Source organism: Drechmeria coniospora, chromosome 03, assembly GCF_001625195.1.
Source record: "Drechmeria coniospora strain ARSEF 6962 chromosome 03, whole genome shotgun sequence".
NCBI lineage: Eukaryota > Fungi > Ascomycota > Sordariomycetes > Hypocreales > Ophiocordycipitaceae > Drechmeria > Drechmeria coniospora.
Window position 1 is genome coordinate 1794822 of NC_054391.1, and position 25336 is coordinate 1820157.

Sequence of the window (25336 nt, forward strand, 5' to 3'; positions counted from 1 at the left end):
GGGCAGCTTGTTCCTTACGGCAACAAACATCCGCAAAGCGGATATTCGCGGCAGCGTTGCCGAATTTGACTTGCGTTGTTATAGCCCCTGGCCCATGGTTGAGCAAGTTGGTGGATCGATTCGGCTTGTCGGTCGTAATTACTGTACTTACACTTCGCGGGTGATATCATGCGTCGTTTCATTCGGGCAATATTTAGCAATTCACTCCGGACGAGTATCGCTGACATGGAAGGGCCTGAGCAGTCTTCATGTAAGTCTGTTGTGCTCGTACTTACTCGTACTCGTACACAGTCCCCAACCTAGAACAGTTGCACGTAAGTACCTGTACATGATGCTGCAAGTCCTAGACACTCCCCCCCCCACCTTTTGTTGTTTTTTGAAAAGAGTATGAGTGACCTGTTGCAGTGACATCCATTCATGCCGGGCTGAATTCGTCGGTGAAAGTTCCGCGAGAGCCGTGCCGGCACCCACGTGTCGGCCTTCACCTCTTGCCATTGACGAAGTCTGCGGTAGGATACGACGTCTTCTCCCAAGGATACATTCTACAACTGGTAAGATTATGTCACTTTACTTTCTGTGATGCCGATGGCCCGAAGAAAAGTGGATGTCCGGATGGCTCGCAATCCGTGATCCCGATGACTAGTAAACGATTTCCCGGCCAGTTCCGCACCCAAATGCATGTCAGACGCCAAACGGTTTGCCAATGCAAGAGAGAAATGAGGATTCTGCGGAAGTAGCTGCCAAACAGAAGTACCACCAGCCGCCGAAAGCCTTCCGGTCCCGTCCCGTTTTAGGATGTTGGAGAGTACACGAATACGACTTTGTTTAAGGGTTGCATGAAAATCTCGAAGTCCCAATCGTGATACTTTCTGCCATGTGGAGCGAGGTGAAGATGCGCCTCGTGTTCCAAATGTTTCACAGGGTTTTGTTTTAAAGGTCACCTCGCCATCCATCTGCTGAGAGCGAGGGTGCAAGTTGGTATATATTCTCCAGACTTGAAGGTTCCGCCTCATCGGCTTGCCTATCCTTTCCTTTCGACAATCTCTGGAGGGCCCCTCGCCTTGTACATGATTTCATTTTCCTTTATTCATTTCAAAAAATGCACCTGCTTTCTGGCCCGCCCCTCCAAGGCAACCCGCAGGGGTTAGCTTTGACCCGAGAGGAGGGAAGCCCTGAAACTGCATATCCTTTGACCAAGAGTCAGGAGAGCATATGGCTAGAGTATCAGAAAGATGCTTCGAGTACCAAGTACAATGTCACCCTGGAATGGGAGATATCAGACGCAACAAAGGGTGCCCCTTGTGTTCGCCAGGTTCTACAAGGTCTGAATTACTTGACATGAGCCACGGAGAGCGGTGACGTGCTGACAATATGTGAACCAGCCATCTACGCACTCACCGAGCGCCACGCCATACTGCGTTCTACCATAACATCAATAGACGGCGCTCCACACTTGACAGAATGGAATACCGGCATTGTTGATCCGGACATCCACATGGTGTGCCGGAACAATACGATCTCTGAACAGTCCCTCAGTCGACTTCTCCGACGCCCCTTTTCGTTGGAGGTTGACCCACCCGTTCGCTGGACAGTCATTCAATGCCCGACGGCATTGCGTGTTTTCCTCGTCGGACACCATATTGTTGTGGATGGGCATGCGCTGTCCGTGCTGTCCAAGGAGTTCGTCGTTATGTTGAACGACGATGGTGCACAACTTCCTCCGCCGCCGTCATTCAGCAGTATGAATCTCATCGAGGTAGGCAGAGAACAGAGAAGGAGAAATGTAGTTCATTCGACGAATTAGCTAACATGGGCAACAGCAACAATGGTTGGGTTCACAGAGTTATTTGGATAGCTGCAAATCGGTGATCGATCAAGTTCGGACCAAGAACAACTCGCAGTGGCCAAGAACGACCGCGGCACACAAGATGACGCCAGAGAACAGTGCGTATCGTGCAATCTACACGATGCACGACTTTACTATAGATGTGAGTTCTGCGTAGCATACCCAGCATTAGGATGCATGATCTCGTAGAAGACAACCCTTGTATACCATCCTCGTAATGATGGAGGACTAACAGTCTGTTTAGGAGCTCACGGCTTGGGGACAACAATATTCCACAACATGGTTTCGAGTTGTATCATCAGTTCTTGCGCTCTTGGTGATAGATCAGACGAGACCACAGTTCGGCATGGACGAAGTTCTTTCTGTCGGGTTCCGGGGCCGCCCAGAAGGGATGCACGCGTGCGTTGGCCAATTTGCCAACAGTCTGCCGGTCAAATTCCCGCTGTGGGAGGCGCAGAAACAAACCGGAACCTTCAAGACCCTGGTGGCATTAGTTTCCAAAAACATTAGCATGGTGAAGAAGTCGGAGCTCCTTTCCGATATGGAAATTGTACCATTGGCCAAAACGCTCAACCTCGACTATCAGCCACCGCGCATTGCCATTACCTGCCCTCCAAAACTTGCAAACGATAATTGCCATCTCTATCCGCTCGAAGGGTCGTGGGATGTATTGTTCTACTTTGAGCATCATCTAGCTGGAGTCAAGCTTGGTGTCATATATGACCCCGCATTTGTCTCCAGCACACAGCTGAACTCGATGAAGCTATTACTGAGGAATCTCGTTACAATCAGCAGAAGACCGGATGCCCTGCTATCTGAAATGCTTGAATGGATACCTACATACGCCTCCTTGCCAGCCGCCGTGCAATCACCGCAAGGAAACCCAATGAAGCACGTTCATCACTGGATTCAAGCTCATGCCGACACGAGCCCGAACAGCATGGCCCTGTATTCGAAAGAAATGAAAACTTCCATGACATATGGAGCATTGGACATTTCTGCGGAGTCAAAGGCAAAATGTGCGTTGCAATTTCAAGTCTCCGCACAGCACGATGGCTAACCATCATTGTCTCTCAGGTCTCATCGTGAACGGCGTTCCTGCTCGAGGCAGAGTCCTCATCAATGTTCGACGCGGTTTTCAGGTCATTGAATGGATTTTTGCCGTGTTCAAATGCGGATCGGCTTTCGCCTACATGGATCCAACCCTTGCTGAGAAACAAAAGGCCATTATCGTGCGCAACTTCAAGCCAAGTCTGGTGGTGGATGATGCTTTCCTTCGAGACGTTTATTCTTCCTTCCAAGAAGGAACTTCCGAGGTCAACACGAAGATAACCAGTAATAACACTGCTGGTGACGACCTTGCTTACATGATATACACCTCTGGATCCACGGGAGAGCCCAAGGGCGTCATGGTGGAGCACCAAAACATCGCGGCATTCATCCAGTCAAGCATCAGCGCCGCGAGATGTGGATTCGGAAGTCGTATCCTGCAGTTGGCTGCCTTTACATTCGATGCGTCGATTCTCGAATGGGCGACAGCGTTGTGTACAGGCGGCTCGCTGTGCTTTGCTCAATATCCCGAACGTTTGGTGGGCGACTACCTTGCGGACGTGATAGACGAGAACAAGATTTCATTCTTGCAGATCACCCCGACAGCATTGGAAACCTTACCCGTGTCAAGAAAGGTGCCGACCCTGAGATACATCTCGGTCGGAGGCGAGGCACCGTCACGAGAGACATTCGCAAAGTGGCATTCTCGTGTTGATCTGATCAATGTCTACGGTCCGACCGAGGCAGCTGTGGCCGTGACGTACAACCTGATGGAAAAGGCCACACCTCTTTCCAAGTTCGTTTCCGCCGGTATCCCCAACCGAGGAACTGGTATTCATATCTGTGATGAAGGCTTCGGTCCCATCCTCGAACAGGGAGTGGGCGAGATCTGCATCTCCGGTGCGCAGGTAGCAAGGGGATACTGCGAGAACCCTACCATCACGGCTCGGAACTTTGCCGTCCACTCCTCCGGTATACGCATGTATCGCACAGGGGACCGCGGCATGTTTCTAGACGATGGCTCGCTGGTGGTTTTGGGACGCATCGATCGAGAGTTGAAAATCCGGGGTTTCCGAATCGCTCCGGAAGAGATTGAAAATGCCATTCTGGAAGCTGGTATCGGCTGTCACGAGGCTTCGGTACAAAAATCAGAAAACGGCCTCGAGATGATTGCGTTTGTCTCTCCCGCGACAATCTCGCCGAGCGAGCTGAGGACGTTGCTGCGGAATTCACTACCAGGCTACAAAGTTCCGTCAAGATTTTACCCTCTCCCCACCCTTCCAAAGAGTACTACCGGAAAGATTGATCACAAAAAGGTCCGGATGAACCTGTCGAAGCTGACCGAGGAGCACGACTTGGGCGCCTCCCTGTTTCCAGACGATCATGCATCGGAGAGAAAGGGGTATACATCTCGGGCGTCGATTCAGGAAACGACGGAGGAAATGGTCCAGAGAATTTGGCAGCAAGTCTTGGGCGCGTCCAATTCTTTGCCAAAAGATGTCAACTTCTTCGACGTTGGCGGCCATAGCTTGCTTATGCCCAAGCTCCATGAAGGACTCAAGGCTGCTTTTCCCACAATTTCAGTGAGGTTGGTGGATCTTTTCCAACACAGCACCATACATTCGCAGACGCTGCTGCTTCAAGGAAACAGTGGCGGTAGGAGTGAGGTTGTCACTCCTTTCGAAACTGCGCCAGGAAGCAGCACGCATTCGTCACTTAGGGTTTCAACCGTGGCATCGCCGGGCATCGTTACCGGCGCCACCTCGCCAGCGATATTAACACCACCGCTAGTGGAAATAGACACCAATCACCACTCAGGGGTTGCCATAGTAGGGCTCGCTGGTCGATTCCCCAAGGCTGCGAATGCAAACGAGTTCTATGACAAATTAATGGATGGATACTCTGGCATTACGGACTTTAAGAAGAGAACCGAACCTGAGGCTATACCAGAGGCTATCTGGGTTCCTAGGGCAGGGGTGCTTGACAACATCGAGCGCTTTGATAATGATTTCTGGAAGCTGTCCAAAGAAGATGCCACTGATATGGACCCCCAGCATCGCATATTCATGGAAGTGGCTCATGAAGCTCTTGCGGATGCGGGCATGGAGGCAGCAGACTTGAGACGCGAATGCGTGGGGTTGTTCATCGGCGCGGCAAGCGACAGCTATCACCTTCATACGAAATCAGTCATCAAAGATCCATTTCTTTTGCAGACGAAAAGCTCAATGACACCGTCCATCTCAGCTCGGGCAGCGTATCATCTCAACTTGAGTGGTCCAAACGCCACTGTTCAAACAAGCTGTGCCAGCAGTACTGTTGCGTTTGCCATGGCGTACGATGCCATTCGGCTGGGTCGATGTAATGTTGCTATTGTCGGTGGGGTTTCTATCCAGCTTTACGAGTAGGTCTCTTCACTGATTACTTCCTTTCTGGATTTATCCTGCGCAGAACAGTCTAACGATAACATAGGGGGGGTTATCTCACTCGAAAAGGACACATTTTGTCGACTAGAGGAGAATGTAACCCATTCGATAGTAGAGCTGACGGCCAGGTGCCGTCGGATGCAGTCACAGCTGTTGTATTGAGGGGGTACACAGCTGCCACGGAGGCCTCGACAGTTTCATATGCCAACGTCATGGCGGCAGCATCTGGGTCCGATGGCGCCATTGACAAGGCTGGATTCCAGGTTCCCTCCGCACGAGGGCAGGCCGAAGTCATCAAGGCAGCATGGAGGGATGCCAAAGTTCCGTCGCAAGGCCTTCAATATGCGGAGTAAGTCTCGGATTCCTCCGATAGAAATTCGATTTTGTACTGACCGAAGCACACAGAATACATGGAAGCGGAACAGTCGTTGGCGATGCCCTGGAGCTGGAGGGTCTCGGTCTTGCCATGAAGGAGCTGAAGCTAGATGGGACTCGGATCGCAGTAGGCACGGCGAAGGGAAACATTGGCAACACACAGGTAAAACCTCAACCCAGGGTTCACAAGGGTTCACAAGGAGATTTTACTAATACATACGACACAGCAATCGTCAGGGTTGGTCTCACTGATTAAGCTTTGCAAATCCATGCAGAATGGGCTTGTCCCTGCCATTAAAGGCCTCGATGAGGTTCATCCGGCCATTGACGATACCTTGCCGATCGATTTTGCACGTCGCCGAATGCGCCTTCACCCCGGCAATCTCCTTGCGGTTTCAGCATTAGGTTGGGGAGGCGTCAACTGCCACATTGTCTTGGGCTTTCCAAGAGAGCATCTACTGAAACGATCCACGAAGGTTCTTTCTGAATCAAGCTTCAATCACAGGATCCTCGCGGCACCGCGGTTGAAAAAGGCACCCATCCCAGTGAATCACACAGCTGCTTCACAAGTTACATTCGCTTCCGACAACTCGAATGATCATCCAGCACCTGCGACGAAGCCTATCTCACTCAAAGAGCGACATGTCAACGAAGTGAAGATTGACAAGGCCGAGCAGATTCAACATTCTCGGACGCAAAGTGATGAGAACAAACAGCAGAAATCCGACGTCGAGATGGAACTGAAAAAGCTATGGGCCTCGGTACTTGTAAAGCCAGACACGAGCATCAGCTCTTCTGATAGCTTCCTGCAAATTGGAGGTGACTCCATTTCTGCCCTCCGACTGGTTTCCGTGGCTCGTCGGCATAACATTGGCCTCACAGTCGCCATGGTTTTCCAGCACCCTCAGCTTTCGGAGATGGCTGCACATGCCAAGGTCGTGAAAGACGAAATGTCAGGGATTGTCAGGCCATTCAGTTTGATCTCAAACAACGAGGTGGACGAGGTGATGAACGAAATTCGTGACCAGTGCGGATTGTGGCCCGAGCAAACCATCGAGGACGCATACCCTTGTACAACATTACAGGAAGGGCTGATGGCTCTTTCGGTTACTCGACCTGGCTCATACATCTTGAGAAATGTCTTCCGCCTGGCTAGTCACGTCGATGTTTCTCGCTTCAAAGCTGCCTGGGAAATGACAGTCAAGAAATGCGCCAATCTTCGGACTAGAATTGTGCTTGTTGGGGATCAGCATATTCAGGCCGAGGTCACCGAGGATGTGCTCTGGAGGTCCGTTCGAACTGCTAACCCTAAAGCATTCCTGAAATCTGATCACAAACTTGTCATGGGCTACGGTACACCCCTCTCTCGTTACACGCTTCTTGAAGACGAGGGAAGCAATCCCAAACGGTATTTTGTGTGGACGGCCCATCACGCAGTATTTGACGGCTGGACCATGCAAAACATTATCAAAATTTTCACGAGTGCGTATGAAAGGTCAAGAATACCGAGCATTCGTCCGTTTTCTGCGTTTGTTGATTATACCATGAAACTCAAGGCCGAAGAGTCCAAGGCGTACTGGAAGGAACAGCTTTCAGGAGCTCAAAGATCAATTTTCCCATTCGTTGAAGATGAGGCAAAGATTGGGCAAGATACGAAGACAACTACGCAGATATTACAGCTCCAACAGAGGTCTCAGAGCTCTATTACGAAAGCCACAATTATCCGGGCCGCATGGGCCATTGTTCTGGCACGCTACAACGAATCTGACGACATTTGCTTTGGCACTGTTGTTTCGGGACGACAGGCCCCAGTTGTGGACGTGGAGTCTGTCACCGGTCCCATGATCGCCACCGTCCCAGTCAGAGTTCGTCTGGATAAAGAGCAAACCGTTGCCAACTTCCTCCACGATGTCCAGGCTCAAGCGTTGAATATGGTTCCATTTGAACAGTTTGGGCTGCAAAACATCGCCAAAGTCAGCGACGACGCCAAGAAAGCATGTGAGCTCTCTAACCTGATTGCTGTTCAACCAATGGAACAGATGTCCTCTTTTGACGGAGACTGCAGCGAAGTTTTTGTTCAGACCGATGACGATGAATATGATGCCAACGAGATCCTCGAAAGCTACTTCACGTACCCCCTCGTGGCCCAAGCTAAGGTGTTCGAGTCGCACATCAGCTTTGAAGTTACTCACAAGGTCGATGTTGTATCTGAAGCTCGGATTGTTGCTTTGGGCCATCATATGGAGCACGTCACAGCGCAACTTTTGATGTGCGCCGATTCTTCTGACGACAAGACGATGCTCCTGGGCGACTTGTCCGTTGCAGGTTCTTGGGATCTCCAGCAGGCTACCGACTTCAATATGATGGAAGACCCTGATTCTGCAGATGCCTGTCTCCACGATGTAATTTCGCAGGAGTCGCAAAAAGCCTCATCACGCGAGGCCATTTACACCAAAGACGTTTCCTTTACATATGGCGATCTTGACCAGCATTCCACTCGTCTTGCACATGAGCTTGTCCGAGCTGGAGTACAAGGTGAGACTGTGCCTTTCTGTTTCGAAAAATCTGCCTGGGAAATCGTGGCAATGCTTGGAATCTTGAAGGCCGGTGCCGCATTTATGCCTCTCGACCCTTCATACCCCGTTCGATACCGGAGCAAACTCATGGCGCAGGTTTCTGCTCGCACTGTGCTAGCATCTCCTCAAACTTCGCCGCTATTCCAGTCCGACGCATTCAATGTCATTGTCTTGTCTTCCTCGTCACCCTTCCTCACCAGCACATCCTCAATCGAACCACAGAAACTACCTCAGTGCACAAAGAACAGTGCTGCTTACGTTTTATTCCCTTCTAAATCAACTGGCAAGCACCGTGGAGTCGTCATTGAGCACTCTGCGGCATCATCGAGTTTCTTGGCGCTGCAAAAGAAGCTAAACATCGGAACGACAACTCGCCACCTACAGTTCTCGAATTATACTTCTGACACATGTATCGGCGAAATTCTTGGGACTTTGGCGTGCGGAGGTACCATTTGTGTACCCTCTGAAGATGACCAGCTGCAAAATCTGGCTGCGTTCATAACGCAAGCTCGTGTCAACACTGCTGTGCTTACTCCGACAGTTCTTGAGACATTGATTCCGGGGCAAACACCTACTCTCACCCAAATTCTTGTTGTAGGAATGAAACTAACAAAGGACATCGTGGATGTCTGGGCTGACAGAGTTTCTCTGATCAGAATATACGGCCCTCCAGAAGCATGCAACGTCGCTACGATGCATGCCTTCAGCTCTCCTGAAGAAAGCACGTCCATAATTGGACGTGGTGCCAATTCCCTTGCTTGGATAGCCGATATATTACATCCTAGTCGTCTGGCACCTATTGGATGTGTTGGAGAACTGGTTATTCAAGGGCCTGGCTTGGCACGGGGTTATCTGAATGATGATGAAGGAACAACCCATTCATTCACCGATGCAGTCGACTTTCTGCCGCCACAACAGATTTCTAGGACCGCTAAATTCTACAGAACAGGAGATTTGGTGCAATACAATTCGGATGGTGAGCTTGAGTATGTCTCCAGAAAGGCTACCCAGCGCAAGATTTGCGGTCAACGTTTCGACTTGGGAGACGTAGAGTACCGTGTTCGGGAACTCGGCCAAGGACAAATCAGCAACTTGGCGGCAGAGGTCCTTCAGCTGCAAGAGGTCGAGTTCCTTGCCGTGTTCATCAACCTAACCGAAGATGAAACTTCAACGCAAGCAACATCAATTCTTCCCAACACTGGGCCACGCCAGGTCTTTCTCAAGGACCTAGAGCAACGCATTTCGGAGCGCATCCCCAGCTACATGGTACCGTCGTACTGCATCCCAGTCTCCCGCTTACCAAAGTCAGCCGCTGGGGAAATTGATCGTGCTGCCCTGCGCCAGCTAGCCGAGTCTCTTGCGGCGCAAGATCTTCTTCCCTATTCTGCATCTCGAGGCTCATTATTCCGAGATTGTTCGAACGATCTCGAAGCAAGGCTCCGCAAGATATGGGCACAAGTGCTAGGCATCCCGACCGAGTCCATCAGTGTCGACGACGACTTTTATCAGCTCGGCGGTGACTCAATCCGCATCATCACGCTGATGAAGCTCATGAAGAAGCAGTTAGGCATCAGCATAAGTATTTCGACGCTGATTGGTCGAAAAACAACCGTCAGTCGCATTGCCGCAATCGTCCAAAGCTCATCATCCATAGCCTCGCCATCAGAGATGCCTCAGATCGACGTCATGTCGAAGCTGTTGGCTATCACAGATGAGGCATGGGCGGCAGAAGCAAATTTGGCACGGATTGGGGCAGTCGCCACTCTGTCCGAGAACGCAACCGTTTTCTTGACGGGAGCGACAGGTTTCCTTGGGACAGAGATTCTTCGGCAGTTGCTTCAGAAGAAACAGATCCGTACAGTGGCGGTCCTCGTCAGGGCAACATCGACTCTTCAAGGATTGCAACGAATCAAGCGAACAGCTGTCATCGCGAAATGGTGGAATGATGCATATGAGGAGAAGTTGGAGATTTGGACTGGAGATCTTGGCGCGAAGCAACTCGGCCTTGATGGCATATACTGGAATCGACTGGCTGGACAGGCTGGTGACGGCAATATTGATGCTATAATTCATAACGGCGCAGTTGTCAACTGGAACGATGACTACGAAAAGCTTCAAGCGCCAAACGTTGACTCCACGATCTCTCTGCTGAAGTTGGCCATAGCCTCTCCTGCCAAGCCGAGACTGGTGTACATATCTGGAGGCATCAAGACAGATCCGCAAGACGATAGAGCCAAAACCAGCAAGAAGTTGGCAGGTACAAACGGATACGCTCAGACAAAGTACGTTTCTGAAGCCGTCATCTCAGAGATTGCGTCAAGGCTTTCAGCGAGCACTAAACAGCAGCAAAACCGATTCTCAGTCGTCAAGCCCGGGTTAATTATAGGTACCGCCAAAGAGGGAGTAGCTAACCTTGACGACTTCCTCTGGCGAATAACGGCAGCGGCCGCAGCCATGAAAATATACCCAGAGGAATCCAACAACAGCTGGTTGTACGTGTCAGACTCGAGCACGCTCAGTCAGAAAATCACACGCCAACTCATTGTCCAAGAAGGGGAGGCGTTTGTGGATCTGTCACTGGGTTTGCCGACCAGCCAGTTTTGGGGGCTTGTAAATTCGGAACTGGATATTTCTTGCAAGCCAGTACCATGGGAGTCTTGGATACGATCCGCCGAGGAGCAAATGCAAAAAGCTGGTGAACGTCACGTTCTCTGGCCCGTTCAACATTTCCTTGGCGGTCTTGGATACACTGTCAAGACGTGCTCTCCGGCAGAGGAAGGGTCTGAGCTCCCATTGGCGATTAAGGCAAACGTGCGCTACCTAAGGCGTCTTGGATTCATACAACAGCAGTCTCAGGAGCCCACGCAAGTTAAGGGTGATGTCCTACGTCGCTCACATGCGGGTGCAGTTGCATAAGGTGGGCTTGTGTGTTTAACAACTACAATGGTGCGTTTTATTTATCATAGAATGGTTTTTTTTGGAGTCGTGAGAAGTTCCATCTTGTATTTTTTGTAGGCGTTGGAAACAAGAATTGATAATGACGTTTCGAATGAAACCAAGTGAACGGCTCTTGGCAGCTGTAAAACTGTCCTAGAAAAATTCATTCAACTAGAATGTAGACAACAAAAGCAGGTAGTGAATAACGCTCAAGAAACTTTACTCTCTCATCTCACCTATGTGATGATATTTGAAGCGATCGCTGTCTGTGAATCTGCCAACGATAGGCGACGCGAGATTTCATGCTAGGAAACAGTATAGCTCACTCGGCTTGTGCCCTTTGTCCTCGAAATCTTCTTTACGATTGTCGGACCGCACTTGTCAGTTGTGTCAACGTGTGTTCCCCCGCAGGGGTACACTTCGGCGCCGACGATACGGACAACGCGGAAGCGGTTCTCTCCAGGCGGCAAAAGTCTGCGATCTGGAATCAGTCGCTCAAGACCAGCGTTTCGAAAGTCTTCCTCGGTCCAAAAGTCAATCTCAACCGGCATGGCGCGGGCAAGGTACTCGTCAACCCGACTCTGAATTGGCTCCTTCCACTTGCCTTCGATGCTGCCACGAAACTCGCACGATGCGCTGTCAGGAGAATGAGACGCTTTGAGCTCGTCGAAGCCCGGGATCTCGTCCTCGAGTAGGCTTCGCACGGCGGAGCCAAGGACGTGGCCTGCGGTGTGCAAACGAGAGTAAAGAAGCCGCTTCTCTTCGTCGACTAGCTGCTCGACGATAGCACCAGGCTGCATCATCGTCGGTCCGGAGCCAGCAGCGAAGCGGCCTAGATGCAACACCTGGCCATCGTGTACGGCATCCATCCGCGCCGCCCTGACTTGGAAAAGAGGGTCATGGCCGTCAACTTTGCTGTCGATTGCTGCCATTGTCCCTTCGTCTGATGGCTGGCCACCACCTTGAGGGTGGAAGATGGTCTCTCTGGTCACGACAACATGATCTTCGTCCGCATTGGCCTGCTTAAAGAGCGCTCGATTGGCTTCTTCGAGCGCCGAGAATGGACAGATGGACAGCACCGTCGTTTTGAGCCGCAACAGTTTTGCCGCATGATGAAAGGCGAGGTAGGTCCGAGCCGGGACAGCCATGACTTTGTCGTTTGATATGTGACCGATATGTCGAATGAAGACGCGATATGGCGCGAAGCTTCTTGCTATTGATCTAAACATGCAAAGTAGGGGGGGCATTGTAGAATGCTGGGGATCACGCCGTAATCGGAGGACACCGTAATTAATTGCACACGAGTATGTCACTTCGCTGTCATCTTATGTGGGTCACACACCCTTGCTTCAGCACGGCTTGGCTTACAGTACGTGATGATTCCATCTTCTTCGTTTGAGTTCCGGAAGCAGTCCACGTCAGCACACAAGCATCAACTTCGCTACATTAAACGATATATTAAATGATGTCACTCCTTGTTTCACACTTAAAATATCGAGTTTCTATGTCTTGAAAGCCGTACGACTAATTTTCTTCTGAATCACTGACACAGGAAGCAAACCGCTCGATGTTGGGTTTATGGTACGATGTGAAGGTCCGGCTTCGAAACCACAACCTTTGCATCCCGATAGCGGAATGAAATAGAATTCAATTACAAAATTTCGCTTCCTGAATGCGGAGGAATTGACTCTGTACTTGTGAAAGTGCCTTGCGGTGGTGCCTTTCAGCGTCGATAATCCAAGTGATTTCTGGCAGGGCATGCAACTGAAAATCGACGCACAAATTCGGAGGCGGGTTCTACCAAACCCTGGAGGCGGAGAATTTTTAAGCAGGGAAATAATTCCAAAGGTAAATTATGTTGTCGCCAACCCAGCATGGGTCGTAGGTTTCGTTCTATTCGCATGCTCACGAGACAACTGTGACCTTGGGCGCCGTGCCGTGGTCCCCGAAGCCATTGAGACACGCACAGCATAATGTCGGAAATGGATTTCCGTCACAAAAATCCCTCTGAATCCGTGAGTGTTATGGATTTTTCCGAATCCGAACGGGCTGGGAGGCCTCGTTCCTCGGTGCTGAATATTGTAATGATGTACTTGTATGCAATCAAATGCGAGAGGCTGTCTAATTAACAGCGCATTTTCCGACAAGCACCGTCCTGCGGGAGGTTGACATGTTCCACGAGCCTCCAAGCAGCCCATGATCCCACCAGCCAACGAACCCCTGTCCACGACTCCGACGGACGGCATCCATGCTTGACAGGAGATGCTGCACAAAGATCCTCAATTCCGGCCAAATTTGTGGTAGCAACGCAAACTTGGCTCGCAGTCTGGGCAACCTCACATAGAGGTATTGTTTACAGGCTTAGTAGATGTATGTGCTTTGAAATTGGATGAGATGCCGCCTAGTCCAAGCCTCAGCAACCTGTGGCCTGCCTGCCTATTCGAACATCTCCTTCTGCGACAATCCAGCATATGGCCCGAAGCCGGCTTGTTGGCTTGTATCCCACTCGGCGGCCCGATATTAGTGTGATGTTTCATGCGTCCGCGCCAGCGAATCCAGGATGAGTAGAGTCATGTTCTCGTTCAAATTGGTTACATGCTCCTGAACGATTCCTCTCTTGCGGGCAATTATTTCTGCTCTCGATCTATGAAAAAAAGAGGAATTATTTAGTCACAGGGATGGGACAATCTGCACCATGATTCGGCCACGAGAATAAGACTTCCAATGATGCGACAGAAATGAGAAGCAAGTGCTGGGAAGAATTCCCGCCAGAGGTTAATGACGTCGCCCTGATAATTGTTTTAGTGCAAAGCTAACAGTTAGTTTGTCCACTATTATTCATTATAAATGCTTATGAATTCAGCATGCGCCATGATTCGTAAAACAGCGTAAACAAAAGAGTAAATGTGGGAGGAAACCATGTGCATTGAAATACCCTTACCGCCCACTTCCCAGGGATAGTGCGTCATTCTCATTAATTTCGTCAGTGAGAAGGCATGAATCGACGCTCGAAAAGTCCTTAAGGTCAGTGGACAGAACCAGCCTCATCATGGACTCGGACAAGGAAACGGGCATTCAGCAGACTTCGCCTCTGAGAGACAGGCGGCAAGTTCGAGATGGAAATGGCGCCGACGGAGAAGATGGACAAAAGGGAAAGGTCAAATGGGTCTCGGAGTCGCTCTCACTTCCACGGGAAGCGTTGTTCGTTACCGTTGTCTGCATGGCACAGTTCTGCACGCGCAAGTTGACTGACTGCATTGCCCCCATTGCGCGCCGAACCGGCAACTAACGGGACTTTCTTTCCAATAGAGGCATCTTTCATGGGCACATTGGTACTCTTGCGCACCGTCGGAAGAAGCTTTCACGTTACGAGTCCGCCACAACTTGCCTGGCTCGTCGCCGGCTACTCCCTGACCGTTGGAACCTTTATCCTCTTCTCCGGCCGACTTGGCGACGTTTTCGGCCACAAGAGGATGCTTCTCACCGGCTTCTCCTGGTTTTCTCTCTGGTCCCTCGTCGCCGGCCTGAGCGTGTACTCGAACTACAAGCTCGCCGTCTTCTCTCGCGTTCTCCAGGGCATTGGCCCAGCAATCTGTCTCCCCAACGCGCTCGCCATCCTTGGCACAGCGTATCCGCCAGGTCACCGGAAAGCGATGGTCTTTGCCTTCTTCGGTGCCGTCGCTCCCATCGGTGCCATTTTCGGCGGCATCTTTGCCTCACTACTGACCCTGGCCTGGTGGCCGTGGGCGCTATGGGCGATGTCCATCTGGCTTGCCTTGCTGGCCGGAGCTGGTAACGTTGCGATCCCTTCACTGCCGAAAACGTCGAGCCCTCGGCAAGATTGGGCGTCTTGGATCACTTTGTTGGATCTGCCCGGCGCATTTGTCGGTGTTGTTTCCCTCGTTCTCTTCAACTTTGCGTGGACTCAGGCACCGATTGACGACTGGGGAACGCCAACCGTTCTCGCTCCCCTCGTTCTTGGCATCGTCCTGTTTGCTCTGTTTCTCGTTATCGAGATGAGGTGGAGCCCGATGCCACTGCTTCCCTTCGATGCCATCAACGCAGACGTCGCTTTTGTCTTGGCAACTGTAGGCTGTGGATGGGCCACATTTGGAGTCTGGACTCTGTACCTCGTTCAGATCATGCAAGAAATCCATCAACTGTCACCACTGATCACGACTGTCTGGTTCTGCCCTGTCGCCGTTGCCGGGGCCGCCGCCGCCGTCTGTACGGGCAAGCTTCTTGGCCCTTGGCAGATGAAGCCAGCGCTTGTCATGACGCTCGCCATGGCCGCTTTCACCACAGGCTCCATTATCACGGCCCTGGCGCCGACGGATCAGATATACTGGGGACAAATCTTCATCTCCATGGTCATCATGCCATTTGGTATGGACATGAGCTTTCCGGCCGCGACACTGATCCTATCCAACGACGTATCCAAGGAGCACCAGGGGATCGGGGCGAGCCTCGTCAATACGGTCGTCAACTACGGCATCGCCTTGGGTGTCGGCTTCGCGGGCACCGTCGAGGTGCAAGTGAACGGAAAGGGCGAGTTGGTGGAAGAGAAAATTCGCGGTTTCAAGGGCGCCCTGTACATGGGCGTCGGCCTTGCCAGCCTCGGCCTGGCTGTGAGTCTGGTGTTTCTAGCAAGAGAGCTTTTCAAACCGACGCGGCCGAATGGCTCTCTGCGACCGGCTGTACCAGCATGAATGGATTTAAAGGCTTGCCTTTCTGGTGGTTTGCGTTTTGTCAAAGTTGTCCCGCCCTTGTCTTGGTATTGAGAGTGGGCGTGATTCTCCCGTGTCCCTGATCGACTCTAAGGCACAGCCGATGCGGCCACTGGGAACATCAAGCGGCCGCTCAGGCTTCGTCTTCAAGCGGTCTGCAGGGTCCTTACGCATAGAGTACGAGTTGAATGTCCTGGTTTCCGTGGGGCCTTGTCTATGCGGCAAGCGAATGTCGGGTGGCGTTTCCGTTTGGCCAGCGATTGACACCATTTCATGGTTAGTGAGTCGTCACAGCAGCTTCAGGCACCACAGGAGCGAGAACGAATGATTCTAGAAGCAATTAAGTTGCTCCATCTGCAGCATCAACCATGATGGGAGCCAAATGCAGCATGCCTTTTTGGCCAAGCGGTAACGTAGCAGCCGGTTAGGCACTTGATCAGGTTGTATACGGCACGACTTGCCAAAATCCAGCGGTTGCATGAACACAAATGATACTGCAATACACCCGTCATGTTATTATTCGGCAAGCGAGAGAGCCGTAGCAAGTCGTTGGAGCATTCACGCTTTCCATGGTCTCATTCTACAATGGCGGTACCAAGTATGAGCCGCTGCAGCTTGTCATATTACTACGTTGACGGCGACCATGGGCGAGAGACGACTCGGCGTGTCATTCTGTCCCAACATTGTCCACCTCAAACTCGCACCATAAGAGAGTGCAGGCATGAGTTCTGTCGCCAGAAATAATGTATCCGCCTTGGGATGGGGATCATGACGCAAGCTGGAGTCGGCCAACTCAAATGAAGAGGGCCGAGCATCAAAGCGTACTCGTCTGTGAATTCACTCTCGTGTGTGTTGAACAGTGGACAGGCCACCGAGGGGAACCCTGTGTCCATGCACCACTTGCAAGGTTGCGACGGCGTCCAGTTTCTCGAGACTGGAACTTGCATTGCTTCCGGTCGTCGTCTGTGCACTGCAGCTGATCTCTGCAACAATGACTTCTTCTGGCCTGTCGGTGCGGATGATCTCCACTCCATTATTGCCTTGGCCGCCGCGAGTAATGGAAAGGAATACCTCATGCTATCGAAATGGATTTGAAGCCTCGGCAGCTCGTGTCTCAAAAAGAATCCCCTCTCGCGAGGGAGGACATGGTCGGACTTGTATAAGAAGCCCATTGGTGCCAGCCTCCAGGCCCAATTTCCAACCATCTCCAGAGTAGCAAATCTCAGCAAACATCCCTCCTCGCAGCTTACAACACGAAATAAAGAACAATACGATTCTTCGACACCTTTCAGTCGTCATGAAGTTGTCCCAGGTCGCCATCCTTTGCCTCGCCACTGGCGCCTACGCCAGTGCCGCTGTCGAGGAGCGCGATGTTAGCACCGTCGTTGGCATCCTGACGCAGGTCCAAAATGGCATCGACAGTCTCGACGCTTCCATCAAAGTCTTCACCAGCAACTCGGTCCCTACCGTCAAGGCTAAATCCGTCAGTCTTGTGGCAACGATCAAAGCCGGAATAAGCACGGTGAAAGGCTCATCGGCGTTGACCCTTTACGACACGATAGCCCTCTTCAACCCGGTCAACGAACTAAAGGCCCATGCTCAGACTCTCGCCAATGATCTCAAGGCTAAGCGATCGGCCCTTAGGGCGGCCAACCAGTGTGACGAGACTCGCCAGCAGATTGCCGACATCAAAGGTGCCAGCCAAGCACTTATCACGGCCATCGTGGCCAAAGTGCCCGCCGACGGCAAAGCCGTTGCCCAATCTCAGGCAAACGGGATCACAGATGTTCTCAGCCAAGCCCAGGCCAACTTTTCCGGCAGCCAATGCCAGAATCCGGCATAGGAAGAGACGCGCAAGGAATTACATGGCCGGCACGCGGACCATCTAGGCTATGGCAAGCGAGTCCGGCGCATGGCAGAACCGGTGCAGAGGACTGACATTTACAAAACATGGGGATGTATGCGTACATTTTTGGGTTCATGGACGTTTCTTGTCACATATCCCTGAGCGCAGCAAATTCCAAGAATGGCCACTATCCATTGTGATGGAACAAAACTTGGGAATATACCGAATTCATTTTACTCACTGTAAAGAACGCGCAGGACGAAGTCTCTCTTTCCGAAGTGGTGAAGTTCTCCTCCGTACCGCGTAGCGTGCTCGCCATTGCTCGATCAACATATCTCCGTGGGTTCGAGTCAGTGAGACTCATTGCGCCCAGGATTGACGATCCCCTTGAACAAGACTCGAAAAGAAATGCAGCTTTGACGCTCAAAGCAAATTTAGAATGCCCGAGTCGGAATGGGCTTCATGTATTCAGGGTTGGACCACGTTCCTGTTTCGGGTGGGCAATCGTGAGCCATGAGTTTGTGAGTCGCAGTGGTTCCTGCATACGCCGTAAAGGTCATTGTGTCATACGTGACGATGCCGGGAGAGTAGAGCTCATTACACCTGCACCTAAATGTACTTTCTAGATGCCGTCCTGTCGGAGAAAGCTTGTGACGTTGATGGTGTCCGTCAACACATGCAGATGGCAAATCAAGCGTAGCCCTGACTATTCAAGAATCATTCCGTACCGAGAGTCTTCCACAGGATTCACATTCATTATTGCGCGAGCATTGGGCCCGTACCCCTAGGTACACTAACATCTACGAATAGTAGTGTAGTAATATCCGGAGTCCTCGGAAATGCAACCTTGTTGCTTTGTGTCCTCGCATTGCACAGTCATACTGCAGCAACACTACTCCGTACAAGTACATGTGTAAGTTTTATGCGGCTAATCATGAGTGAGCACAACTATTGCAAGAACTTGAACAAACTCAGATTGAGTGAGTGAATACCATGCGCCTACGGATAGAGCCCGTGGCCGGGACCTGCCGGCTTCTGGATCCCGGACCCTGGTACGACGAACCAGCAACCAGCTGGTTGACCATGTGAATTTCGCTCCCCATCTCGTGTTATTGGGTCCGCGTCCATTTCAACAAGCGGAGCCGGTATCCGCCTGCTGGTCAACACTTGCATCATGTACTCCGTACTTACAGGACTTTTGTGTGCAAGTACTTGCTCGCACAGCCTTGCTTTGGGTACGGAGTGGAAGTTTGAGCAATACTCCACACTATTCTTTCCACCTGTGCAGTAATAATTACTCACATGTACTGTACAGTACATGTTACACCTAAGTAAGTACTTCTTGCAGTACTAGTAGCAGTTGTACTGGTCCCTGTACGTTCATATGCTATAAATAATACATGTACACCTTTCTGTCAAGCGCTGTGCACGAAAATGTTGAATCGGGGGCACTCAGGGGTCGCATCACTTGGAAGCCAACGCTGCCAACACGAGGAAAGCCGAAGGCGATTGCACATGTAAACCGGGCATAAACGTACTAAAGCTAGTACTTTCTCGTACTTTTTGCGTGTACAGGACTCACTCTGTACTAATAATACTCGCACTCGTGCCGACACGACGACACCTATATGCACGAGTGCTCGTATAATGCTACCTATTTGCACATGTCAGCATATTTCAGGGAACACTCCGAAAAGTCCTTCCAGAGCCGCATCGAGCCGTCGTCGAGCTATGCCGTAATAGAATCCGCCTCCCGGCCGGTGGCCGTTGCCCAGTCGGGTCGCCGGTGTTCTCATGGCAGCTGCGGTCAGATAAGATGGATCGACGGATGATCGTCATCACCTCGTGCGAGAATTTGAACTTGCAACTCCCCGACAGAATTGGCAACTGACCGGTCAAGGCAGGCAGTCAGTCAGTCAGTCAGTCCGTCGCGTGCTCGTTCTTGACAACCGCCCGGGCCCTTTCACCACGGACACGCTCCGCGACGCAGAGCCGGCGACATGAGCGAAGCCGCACCGACTTCCGTGGCGACTCCTCGCGAAAAGCAGAACAATACGGCCGTTGCTGATGCCGACGTTGGTGCCGCCGTCGCGGCCGATTCGGCCTCGGACAAGTCGCAAGATGGCGCCGTCCAGCTCTCCAAGGAGATTGACAACATGTCCATGGCCCGGGTCACCGTCATCTGGCTGTCCGTCGTCTGCGGCGTCATGTGCACCTTCCTGGACGAGGGAATCATCGCGACGGCCATTCCGCAAATCACAGACGAGTTTCGCTCCCTGGGCGACGTCGGCGTGAGTGCAACGGACCAAGCCCATCACCACGTTCAACGACGACCTCTCGGTCCGCTGACGCGCTCGAACAGTGGTACGGCTCGGCCTACCTCCTGACCCTCTGCGCCTTCCAGCTCGTCTACGGCCGGCTGTACAGCCAGTTTCCCATCAAGGTCATTTACCTCGCCTCGCTGGCCGTCTTCGAGACGGGGTCCTTGATATGCGCCGTCAGCAAATCGTCGACGGCCTTCATCGTCGGACGATCCATCTCCGGCCTCGGCGGCTCGGGACTCATGAGCGGCACCATTGCCCTCTTCGCGAGCGCCCTTCCCTCGAGCCGGTTGCCGCTCTACCTCGGCTCCGTCGGCGTCGTGTATGGTCTAGCTTCGGTGCTGGGACCGGTGGTAGGAGGTTTGATTACGAACAGCCACCTGACGTGGAGATGGTGAGTACGATGGGCCATGCTCCTTTCCGGGGCCGGCCCGGAAGGACGGCCGAACCGACGACTCCAAGCGGCGGCCCCGTCTCCCCCGCGCTTCGATGAATACTGACGAGAGGACGACGTTGCTGCCCGTCAGGTGCTTCTACATCAACCTGCCGCTCTCCGTGCCGCCGGCCATCTGCACCGCCTTCTTCGTCAAAGTCCGACCGTCGGAAACGGTGGATGCACGCTCGTGGATGCGCAAGGCGCTGGCGCTGGACTATCTCGGCATGCTCCTGCTCGTGCCCAGCATCACCTGCCTGATACTGGCGCTGCAGCTCGGCGGTACCCAGTACGGCTGGGCCGACGGAAAAACGATCGGCTGCTTCGTCGTCTTTGCCGTCCTGCTCGTCGCCTTCGTCACCGAGCAGTGGTGGATGGACGAGAAGGCGCTGGTGCCGCCTCGCGTCTTTCGGATGCGCGTCGTCTTCTCCGCCGCCATGTTTGGTTTCTGCCTCGAGAGCGCCTTTCTCGTGCTTGTGTACTACGTGAGTGGACGGCTCGTCGGGAGGGCGAGGCATCCCATCCATACCGTCGTGCAGCATTCTCACCCGAGCGGATAGATTCCCCTGTGGTTTCAGGCCATACAAGGCGTCACGGCGGAGCAGTCCGGCATCCGCTACCTGCCCCTGTGCCTCGCCTTCATCCTCGCCATCTTCAGCAGCGGGTGGCTCGTGACCAAGCTCGGCTACTTCCAGCCCTTCATGCTCGCCGGCACCGTCCTCGTGTCCCTCGGATCCGGACTGCTGTCGACGCTCAGAGTCTCGTCGGGATCGAACTTGTGGATCCCCTTTCAGATCATCGCCGGCCTCGGCATCGGCGCGTCGACCGAGCAGCCCAGCGTCGCCACCCAGAGCCTGCTGGCCGAGGCGGACGCGCCCATCGGCGTCGCCGTCGTCCTCTTCTGCCAAAACCTGGGCCCGGCCACCTTCATCAGCGTGGCCAACACCATCTTTGCGCGAACGCTGTCGACCGAGATCGAACGCCGTCTCCCGGGGCTCGACCCTGCCATCATCCGAGACTCGGGCGCCACCGCGCTGCACAGCAAGGTCGCTCCGGACGAGGTTGGCGTGCTGCTGGAGCTGTACAACGAAGCACTGACGCGGACCTTTCTCGTCGCCGCCGTCTTGGCTGCCGCCAGCATCGTGGGCCTCGTCGGCATCGGGATGCAGAGGATACCGACGAGCAAGGACGACGGTCCCGGCGACGAGGAGCCGGCGACGGCAGAGCCCAGCAGCACGGGTCCAGCGGAAAAATGCGGGCAGTCGGATGGCGAAGGCGCCAAGCATTGACGGCCACGTCACTGCGGCATAGGTGACGGTGGTCTCGTCGTCCGGAGACGAGCTGCTCTTCGGCGTGATTCTGCGTCATGGGGTATCATGAATGGCGTAATTCTTGAGGGAGCGATTCGTGTGGTCTTGTGGGCCTGGATGCGGAATCACGTGGTGGAATCTCGTTTGGGCGCAAATGAAAATTGTACGGAGTACGGAGTAATTACATGTACTTGCTCCGTATCCGTACAGTAATATTGACACATCCCCACGGCACAAGCATTATTACTCCGTACTACGGGTAAGTGGACGGTTCGGTGTGCTCCGTACTCCGTAATACTCCTCGCAGTATTGCGTTTAATATCGAGTTTATCGATGCACAGCAATCAATGCAGGTCGATGACAGACATGAAAATTGCAGGCCTCATGTGACAAGGTCCCACCGATGCAGTGTACAGTACATGTACTGTAAGTATTCTTCCGATGACTCGATATGGCACATCCATACATACTTACAGCTACATGGACATTTATGGCATCAGTTACATAATAATGAGCGAACCAAGTACTCCGCAGTACGAGCGCTTGTCATGGCCCGGTGGATGCCAACCAAATTGACCGTATTGAAGACGTGACGGCACAGGGTTTGCGGTCGGATGCAGTGATCTTATCAATACTTTTGTACTCTCGTATCGGCGCTCGTCTTGGGGGTATTTCCTGCGGAGTGCGATGCAGGGCACAAGTAAATGCGCTCAAGACGATCAGCAAGTACGCTTACACGTAATTAAGTACAAGAAGTAGGTGTAGGTGCTCAGGTAGGTACAGTACATACACCTACTTCTTGTACTTGCATGTACTCCGTACGGATACAGTAATTCATGTAATATATTATTGATACTCCAAACGCGTGCGGATTGCTCCGCCCATGTACGGAGTATGTTTAATTACCGGTAATAGTGTTCAATTCATGCTCCGTGCTGGGGAGTCCCCCTTACAAGTACTTGTTCGTACACGAGCCACCTGCCACGGCCGGTGACATTATTTCGGTCGTCAGACCAACAAGTCGTGCCCGTACACTGTACAGTGCACCTGCAAGTATTTTAGTCAAGTGCAAGTACAATACAATTATAGGCAACAAGCCTCGCGAACACTGCAGCACATGTACGTCTACTGTAGTTGCTGGTTCAATGACATGTGCTGTTGATAAGCTTGTAATTACAAGCAAGTAGTCGCTTCTTCTCCAGCATTGCAACTACTGGTAAACCGGCCTGATAAAGTGCACGTGCATGCAATCGTTGGTGACTTGATATTGACACTACAGCATGGTGATACCTGCCTACCTACTTGCATAGTAGTGCGGAGTACTTGTACTTGCAAATAATTACTCCGTACTCCGTACAGAGTAGAATGGTTGGGAATGGTGCGGGCCGCGATATCAAGCTCTTTCCTTACACATATACGCTGTATTACCTTGTAAGCACTGTATGAAATTGTGCTGTACTGTACGGTGCTTGTGGGTGAGCAGGCGCCAGGCTACCTACAGTACATTAGTACCTAGTAACCAACCCCCTGTCGAAACATGCGCCGTACCATGGGACATCGGGCGACACGTTACAATGGGCGTTTCAACGTATGGCCTTGGCGGGAGGAACAATACTATCGAGGCAAGATATTACCTGCCATGCAGCCTGAGCGGTAATTGCATATTATACGTACTCCGTACTCCGTACAAGTGGTGCAGATACTTGATGTATGTTACAATCACAGTGTGAATACAGTAATCTTACTGCACGCCAGCATATGAGTACTTGTTCTCGAACTTGGATGCACACCGACTTACTTATGACTAGTCTACGCGCGTAACGAGATGGCAATGCACCACCTAGTACTGCCCTTTCTACAATAAAACAAATCATATAATAAGCAACTACGACTGCAATACATGCAAGTACATGCATGTAAGTATTACTAGAAGTGCTGAGTAGGTGCATGTACATGTAAGCAGGCAAGTAAGCAATACACCTTGAGTACTTGGACAGAGGAAAAGGTGTACAGTACTTGCGTACTCTCCAGACCGTGATGTACTTGCAAGTACTTCCTTGTACAGATTACAGGACAAGCACGGGGCAACTACCCGTAAATGTAATTACTGTACTTTGTTGTACTTGAAGCACTCGTAGGCTCACTGACAAAGACTTGCAGCACTGCGCGGAACACTCCCTCCTACTAGGTACTTACAGTGACAAGTACCAACAAGCATTGGGTGGAAGCATCACTTCGTGCTCGGTCGGAGATGTGACGGAGCCGAAGCAGCGGGCCTGGCAAAAATTGGTCCCAACACCGTGGGACGGACAAACTTTCTGGTACGCAGTGCGGAGTACACCTATACTTGCTTGTGGATTAATGCTCCTATATGCTCAACGCGAGGCAATAATACTTGGAATCAAGACTCGTAACACCGTTTACATGAGGTACTATGTGTAAGCACAGAGGTACAGTGTACAGTGGGATTGGGATTGGGATGATTCCTTAGAGTCCAACGTCGGCCATTCCACCCCACCTGTGCGTTCATTGCAACTGATTGACGGACCGTTCGTTCGTTTGCTCCTTGCTTTTGTCCATTTTTTTGCCTGTTCACACTGGCAAAGGCCGAGACCGGCGGTGTGATGAGTGACGGGAGCATGGGGGAGTAGGGATCCCACCAACCACCACCATACATGTGCTCGCGCCTTCGTCGCGTCCTCGGTCAGTTTAATCCAAGCCGTCTGTCGGCTCCCAACTCTGCCGACGCGTACAAGCACCGCGGCAAAACGCTCGCCAAGTTTGGCACGCAAGGTCAACGCTTCGGGATCCTCCCTCCGGGAGTTGGCGAGCCATGCAGGTGCCCAACGGGCCGTCTCGCGCACAGTTCGACCGAGCATCGCTGGGGAACTCGTACTCGGTACCAAACTCGTATTAATATATCGCGTGTTCCCGAGGATAGTCTCGCTCGCTTCCCTCGTCTCCGCCAGATTGTTACGCTGCCAAGTCGCGTATTTGGCACTCCTTCCTGGGCCATGTGATGCGTCATGTCGTCGACAGACGCCCGACGGCGTGAGCGTGAAATGAAGCATCGGCCCGTGCATCGGCTCCGCGCATCCGGCCGACGGTCGTACTGTGGGCCTGAGACTCGTCAGTCAACCGACTGGAATGCCGGTTCCACGACGATCCGCATTCCGTCTTGGCGTCCTCCAGCCATCCGTCCATCCGGCGGCATCGTCGACGGCACAATCTAGCGAACCGGTCTCCCTTCTCCGGGGGGTACTGTCGCACGAATCATCCGCCGACGTCGTCCGCCGCAAAACCCGTCGTCGCCGTATCGTCCTCCATCCGAGCGATGCGCAGGACGGATGTGAGGCGAGTGAACGGTGGCGGACTTGGCTCGGGGGGCCGGAGTTGCTCCCTACTCGGCCTGGCTTCGTTCTCACCGACACTGACCCGGCTGGTGGGATGACTGCCGACGGACTGGTGAAGCTGGTCCTTGTGCTGGGACTG

At 52.4% G+C, this 25336-nt stretch overlaps 6 protein-coding genes across 6 annotated transcripts; 5 read left to right on the top strand and 1 right to left on the bottom strand.

Moving 5' to 3' along the window:
- Window positions 1-1099: 1099 nt before the first annotated feature.
- On the top strand, window positions 1100-11186 carry DCS_06362 (uncharacterized protein; the record flags this gene model as incomplete). Its single annotated transcript, XM_040803652.1, has 8 exons — window positions 1100-1322; window positions 1383-1756; window positions 1821-1988; window positions 2091-2865; window positions 2924-5297; window positions 5366-5668; window positions 5725-5857; window positions 5922-11186. 8 exons carry the CDS (start codon window positions 1100-1102, stop codon window positions 11184-11186), a joined length of 9615 nt encoding a protein of 3204 aa, XP_040653756.1.
- Window positions 11187-11512: 326 nt separating this feature from the next.
- DCS_06363 (alanyl-tRNA synthetase) lies at window positions 11513-12355 on the bottom strand (the record flags this gene model as incomplete). The annotated part of the gene is made up of 1 exon (XM_040803653.1): window positions 11513-12355. One exon carries the CDS (start codon window positions 12353-12355, stop codon window positions 11513-11515), a length of 843 nt encoding a protein of 280 aa, XP_040653757.1.
- Window positions 12356-14256: 1901 nt separating this feature from the next.
- DCS_06364 (uncharacterized protein) lies at window positions 14257-14496 on the top strand (the record flags this gene model as incomplete). The annotated part of the gene is made up of 1 exon (XM_040803654.1): window positions 14257-14496. The coding sequence occupies one exon, from the start codon at window positions 14257-14259 to the stop codon at window positions 14494-14496; it is 240 nt and encodes a 79-aa protein (XP_040653758.1).
- Window positions 14497-14527: 31 nt separating this feature from the next.
- DCS_06365 (major facilitator superfamily transporter) lies at window positions 14528-15916 on the top strand (the record flags this gene model as incomplete). The annotated part of the gene is made up of 1 exon (XM_040803655.1): window positions 14528-15916. One exon carries the CDS (start codon window positions 14528-14530, stop codon window positions 15914-15916), a length of 1389 nt encoding a protein of 462 aa, XP_040653759.1.
- A 1315-nt stretch (window positions 15917-17231) lies between these two features.
- On the top strand, window positions 17232-17777 carry DCS_06366 (uncharacterized protein; the record flags this gene model as incomplete). The annotated part of the gene is made up of 1 exon (XM_040803656.1): window positions 17232-17777. The coding sequence occupies one exon, from the start codon at window positions 17232-17234 to the stop codon at window positions 17775-17777; it is 546 nt and encodes a 181-aa protein (XP_040653760.1).
- A 2003-nt stretch (window positions 17778-19780) lies between these two features.
- DCS_06367 (major facilitator superfamily transporter) lies at window positions 19781-21823 on the top strand (the record flags this gene model as incomplete). The annotated part of the gene is made up of 4 exons (XM_040803657.1): window positions 19781-20071; window positions 20143-20495; window positions 20629-21019; window positions 21095-21823. The coding sequence occupies 4 exons, from the start codon at window positions 19781-19783 to the stop codon at window positions 21821-21823; spliced, it is 1764 nt and encodes a 587-aa protein (XP_040653761.1).
- Between the last annotated feature and the right edge of the window lie 3513 nt (window positions 21824-25336).